The 6,182-nt window shown below is 44.8% G+C and overlaps 1 protein-coding gene across 1 annotated transcript in view; it reads left to right on the plus strand.

Annotated features, from left to right (window-relative positions):
- The window catches only part of LOC146619268 (uncharacterized), a 45,115-nt gene extending 44,545 nt beyond the window's left edge, over nucleotides 1-570 (plus strand). The window contains exons 6-7 of the mRNA XM_085370214.1: nucleotides 114-286; nucleotides 450-570. Coding sequence (XP_085226340.1) covers nucleotides 114-286; nucleotides 450-479 — 203 coding nt within the window. The 3' untranslated portion in view covers nucleotides 480-570. The remainder of the gene's footprint in view (nucleotides 1-113; nucleotides 287-449) is intronic.
- Nucleotides 571-6,182: the final 5,612 nt, after the last annotated feature.

Genomic DNA, 6,182 nt, shown 5'->3' on the forward strand with positions numbered 1-6,182 from the left:
GTAATAAAATACTGTCTAGTGTCTTTGTACATGTCTGTGTGTGACACAAGGAAACGTTTGACAAGTTGTCTGTATTCTTAAATACTTAAAAAAAAATCATCTTTTTCTGTCAGACCTGACGAGAGCTGTTAACGAACTCCGTGAGGAGGTCAGAGCCATCCGCAATACCGGCTGCAATGAATCGGTAGATGCTGGGGTACTGCCTCTGGATTTGCCCTTGCACAACATTGAGGAGCTAAACAATGCAGAGCCAGCTCTTCAATCACAAGAGGCAAATAAGGCAATGGTAAGTATATAAAGGTTATGTACACTTTGTAACTATAAAGTGTAATAGCTGTCAGATGTGATTTAAATACATAACAACGGCCTGTTGATTAAACACACAAGCACTTGCATACACATTTAAGACATGAGACACGCTAATTCCATCTCTTAAAATGTGTCTATAGGTGAGACGCTTTGCCTTGATTGGAGCCTGACGCAGCAGTTAGGGGCAAACTCTATGTCCGAGTTTGTCTTTGCACAAGCAGTGCAGAAATGGCTCCGATACGCCCCAGATCGTTTGGGTGGTGCAGGACGCACATCATGCAAAAAATTACAAACTTCTGTGAATCATATAAACGTAAATCGGAAACTGTCTTTTAATAAAGTATTTAGCAAACGAAACATGCCTATTGACCTTTTTTTGTTTATGTTTTTTCTCTGTTACATCACATGCAATGCTTTCTTATTTTAGGATATTAATATTGACATGATACATTGTGAGACATTTGGGGTTTTTTTTATAAAGGGTGTCCAATTTAAGGAATAAGTACAATGTGTTTAGGTGGTTGAAGTATTGATGGAAACATGCAGTAGTTTAGTATTGGTTAAAATACCTATAAAGAAAGGTAGATTTCCAGTCATGATTTAACTGTTTTAATAAAAAGCAACTGTGCGAAAGAGGCGGAAAATCAACACCATAGCTCAACAGTGTTTCAATATCAGAATCTGACATTGTTTCAATGTCAGCAGTATTAGAAAATATAACGTTGAATCAACGTCAGGTTTCAACATTGATTCAACATCAAAACCTGACGTTGTTTCAACATTAAAAAAGGGTGCAAGAGTGACGTTAGGTCAACGTCACACTTCAACGTTGGTTCAATGACACAGCCTGATATTGACTCAACATTGTTTCAATGTTTCCTTGCTATCTGGGTTACCACATCAGTTTGCAACAGCTAGCAGGTTGCATTTATTATTTTATACATTTCTTCTCAATGTTGTGTTGGTTATCCGCTTCTATTTCAACTTGGTTTAAAGTGCAGAGATTCTCCTCCCATCTGTTAATGCAGCCTTTAAGTTATAGTAACCACAAGCAGCTCATTAACTAAAGCCTGCAAATTAGATAAGTAAATAACATAAACATGAAGGAAATGGAGACTCCCTCCTCACAAACAGAACTAGAGCATCAGATAGTCGACCTGCAGAATAAAATCAAAGGGCTTAAGGCGTCTCTTGAAGACACATCAGAAACTACGGAAATAGAACTTTTGGAGAAGGAAATTCAACGCAGAGAAGAAACGTTGAACAACTTACAAGGTGAGCTTAAGGAAGGCCTCCGACGTTCCACTCGAACAAAAATCCCAACTCCAAAGGCGCTCGAAATGCAGCAGGAGGAAGCAAGAAAAAGGGAAAGAAAGTTCATCTCAACGTACGAAAGATGGAAGATTCGAGCCCGAGAGTCAAGAGAGCAGCTCAAGTCAGACATTAGTAAAGGCGAGCTGGCATCTTTGATGGATTCTTTGGAGAAAGAGAAAGAAACTGTGTTAAACACTTACCTTGAAATACGAAGTCACATTACACCTTCTCCAGAATTAAGACGTCACGTTGACAGTTGTGAGGCAGTTACAGCCGAAATTATGAAAGTTACCTACGAGAGAATGTCAGATCTCGATGGTGATTATGATGCAGAACAAGTACATTGCCGTCTCAGGGAGCTGCTTAAGAACAGCTACGCACGCTCCATCTATGGATCCACTGCATCTAGAGTGACAAAGTCAATCCGTAGTCACAAAAGCACTACTCTAACACTCAAACAGGCGGATGCAGCAGCAGAGCTAGCTGCTAAGGAAGTCGAATTTGAAGGGTTGCTGGAAGAAGAGAGACAAATGGAGAAGATAGAGGAACAGCACAGAAAAATGGAAGTAGAAAAGCGCAGACTTGAACGCCTTCAAGCAGAAAAGAATTTGAGGGCTGCTCGGGCCAAACTGCAAGTCTACAGCCAGGTAGCCTCGCAGGAAGGCAGTCTCCATTCCTCTAATAGTTCAGTGGGAAATCATCATGTTCCCCCTGCTATCAACCCTCCAACTCCCACCGTCACAGCATCGCCACCCGACCTAAACGTGTCATCCCTTGCCCAAGCCCTACAAGACAGTATGGCTCTAAATAGACTTCCAGTTCCAGAGCCGTCTGTATTTAGTGGGGACCCCATTCAGTTCATTGAGTGGAAAACTTCATTCATGTCACTTATTGACAAAAAGGCCATCTCCCCAGCAGACAAACTTTATTACTTGAGGAAGTATGTAGGCGGCCCAGCTCGTAAAACATTAGAAGGAACTTTCTATAGGAATGACAGCGACGCTTATAAGGATGCGTGGAACAAACTGGATAACAGATATGGCCAAACCTTTATTATACAGAAAGCCTTCAGAGATAAGCTCACAGATTGGCCAAAGATCCAACCAAGAGATGCAGAAGGATTAAGAGACTTCTCAGATTTCTTAAACGCTTGCCAAGATGCAATGACACATGTGAAGAGCCTCGAAATACTGAACGACTGTGAAGAGAATAAGAAGCTAATCCTTAAACTACCAGAGTGGATAGCATCTCACTGGAACAGGAAGGTTACTGAAGCCTTAAAGGGCAATAAGGAATTCCCCAGTTTTAAGGACTTCGCCACATTTATGGCGACAGAGGCAGAGATTGCTTGCAATCCAATCACCTCAGCTTATGCCCTCCGCAGCTCTGAGTCGAGCACTGCAAAACAAGGCAGCAGAGACCCTAAGAGGAACAAGGCAAGCGTTCTAAACACACAGACTGAGGCTGACACCGAGAGGCTCAAGCCAGTTAAAGGAAAGGAAAGGTCTCCTTGTGCCTTCTGTCAAAATAATCAACACAGACTACATGGATGTCCCAAGTTTATTGCTAAAACTCTGGAGGAGCGTCGAGATTTTGTCAGAGAACATAAGCTCTGCTATGGCTGCACCAAACCTGGACATAGTGCAAAAGACTGTCGACATCGACACTCATGCAACACGTGCAAGGGTAAACATCCCACTTGTTTACACGATGACAACTATTTAAAGAAGGAAAGAGTTCTGCCACAGGAAACCACTATCCTGAGCAATGCCGGCCAAACGGAGGCTGCTGCAACTTCAATGTCAGTGATTACTGGACAGCCAACTAACACATCAATGATTGTGCCTGTGTGGGTGTCAAAAAAGGATACAGGAACTGAGAAACTGGTTTACGCCTTGCTGGACACGCAAAGCGACACGACGTTTGTTGACCAGGAACTGAGTGATGTATTAAAGGCAGATTCCTGTCCAGTTAAGCTGAAGTTAACTACGATGATTGGACGCGACGTGATCGTAAAGAGCCAAAGAGTCTCAGGGCTTTGTGTTCGGGGTTATCGCTCTTCCCTCCTCATCGACCTTCCTCCTGCTTATACCAAGGATTGCATACCAGTAAACAGAGCCCATATCCCAACATGCGAGACAGCTAAAAGGTGGAATCATCTCTCCAAGGTCACAGAAGAGATTCCACCTCTACAGGACTGTGAGGTTGGTTTATTGATAGGCTATAACTGCGCACGAGCAATGGCACCAAGAGACGTCATAAGGGAGGAGACGATGAGCCTTATGCAATTCGTACCGACTTAGGATGGAGCATAGTTGGTGGTACGTCGACATGCCCCGACACCTCAAGTACGGCGGGACAGTGCTTCCGAGTTGCAGTCAGGGAGCTCCCACCAGTCACTCCGGCAGATGCCATTCGCATTCTAGAGTCTGACTTTAAGGATGCTAAGGAAGACGGCAAACCAGTGTCTCAGGAGGACATCCTGTTCCTGGACAAACTCAAGAACCACATCGAAAAGAACAGTCTAGGTCACTACGAGATGCCGTTGCCCTTTAAGGAGAGACCTACCTTACCTGACAACAAACAGCTTGCAGTCATACGTCTGAGCCATCTAAAGAGGAAGCTGTTAAAGGATGAAGGGTACAAAGAACAGTATATCAAGTTCATGGAGGAGGTCATAGAAAGGGGTGATGCAGAGGAAGTCCACGATGATGGGAAAGAGGGCGAAAAATGGTACATACCTCATCACGGTGTATTCCACGACAAGAAGCCAGGCAAACTGCGCGTGGTGTTCGACTGCTCTGCCAAGTACCAGGGAACCAGTTTGAATGATCATCTGCTCACTGGTCCTGACCTGATGAACAATCTCAACGGTGTACTTCTTCGCTTCCGGTTGCACTCCACTGCATTGATGTGTGACATAGAGAAAATGTTTCACCAATTTCATGTGAAGAAGTCAGACCAGGATTACCTGCGCTTCCTTTGGTGGAAGAAAGGAGATCTCGGTGCACAGCCCCAAGAATACCGTATGAGGGTGCATATCTTTGGCGCAGCCTCATCGCCTGGCTGTGCAAACTACGGATTGAAGCATTTGGCTACAGAAAATAAAGACCGGTACCCATTAGGCTCTCAGTTCATTCTGAGAAATTTCTATGTCGACGATGGAGTCACAAGTACAGACAGCTCAGAGAAGGCTATCAAGTTAGCAGAAGAAGCCAGAAAACTTTGTGCCCTGGGTGGTCTTAGGCTCCACAAGTTTGTGTCCAATGACAAAGCTGTCCTGGTAAGCATACCAGCAACTGAACGTGCATCAGACATTAAAGACCTCAACCTTGCCTTTGATAACTTACCTTCAGAGAGAGCGTTGGGTATCCAATGGCACGTCGAATCAGACTGCCTGAAGATCATCACCAACCTTAAGGAACAGCCTGCAACACGTCGAGGCATATTGTCCATTGTTGCATCCCTGTACGATCCCTTGGCCCCCTTTTTGCTCATTGGAAAGGAAGTGCTGCAGCAGATGTGCTGCCATGGAACAGGTTGGGACGACCCTCTAACCAACGAACTTCGTCCACGGTGGGAGAAATGGAAAAACGACCTCAACAACTTGGAGAGGATAAATATACCCCGAAGTTATGCCCCGGCAGATTTCGGAAGGGTTATTAAACGTGAGTTACATCACTTCTCCGACGCAAGCACTACTGGCTATGGACAGTGTTCATATCTGAGGCTTAGCAATGAAGAAGGAGACATCCACTGTGCTTTAGTCATGGCCAAATCTCGCGTCGCCCCAACAAAGGTCACCACGATCCCAAGGTTAGAGTTGACGGCTGCAGTCATCTCTGTGAAAACCAGCAATGTTTTGAAGGAAGAACTTGGATATGCGGACATTGAAGAGCATTTTTGGACCGATTCCAAGGTTGTACTAGGGTACATCAATAATGAGGCTCGACGTTTTCATACATTCGTAGCCAACCGTATCCAGAAGATACATCTCTACACGAATCAAAGGCAATGGAGATACGTCCCTACTGACCAGAATCCTGCGGATCGTGCTTCTAGAGGTTGTTTTGTCCATGAGCTAATATCATCGGACTGGTTTACCGGCCCTGCATTTCTATGGGAAAAGGGAGTTGACCTCTCAGAAGAGGTGGCTCCGGAACTGTCAGTCGGAGATCCAGAAGTTAAGGAAACACGGACTCTAAACACGGAAACTGTAGAACAAGATTCTCTTACTTATCGGCTGGCAAAGTTCTCATCCTGGACTCGCGCCATCTGTGCAGTGGCTCGCATTCTTCGAAGGATCAACAAGGATAAGTCAATCGGCCTCTCTACAGTGCAGGAAAGAGAAGAAGCCGAGCGCCTCATCATCAAAGATCTGCAGAGACAAACATATTCGGAGGAAGTGCGGCTACTGAAGAAAGGTTGTCAGCTGCCACCTCATAACAAGCTACATCACCTCAACCCCTTCTTGGACAACAATGGTGTGATTAAGGTGGGAGGTCGACTCCGTGATTCAAACCTTCCTCTCTCAGTTAAACACCCTACCATCATTCCAA

The sequence above is a fragment of the Diplotaxodon limnothrissa genome, linkage group LG14 (assembly GCF_057381915.1).
Source record: "Diplotaxodon limnothrissa isolate DT_005_m linkage group LG14, D_limnothrissa_male_GT1.1, whole genome shotgun sequence".
NCBI lineage: Eukaryota > Metazoa > Chordata > Actinopteri > Cichliformes > Cichlidae > Diplotaxodon > Diplotaxodon limnothrissa.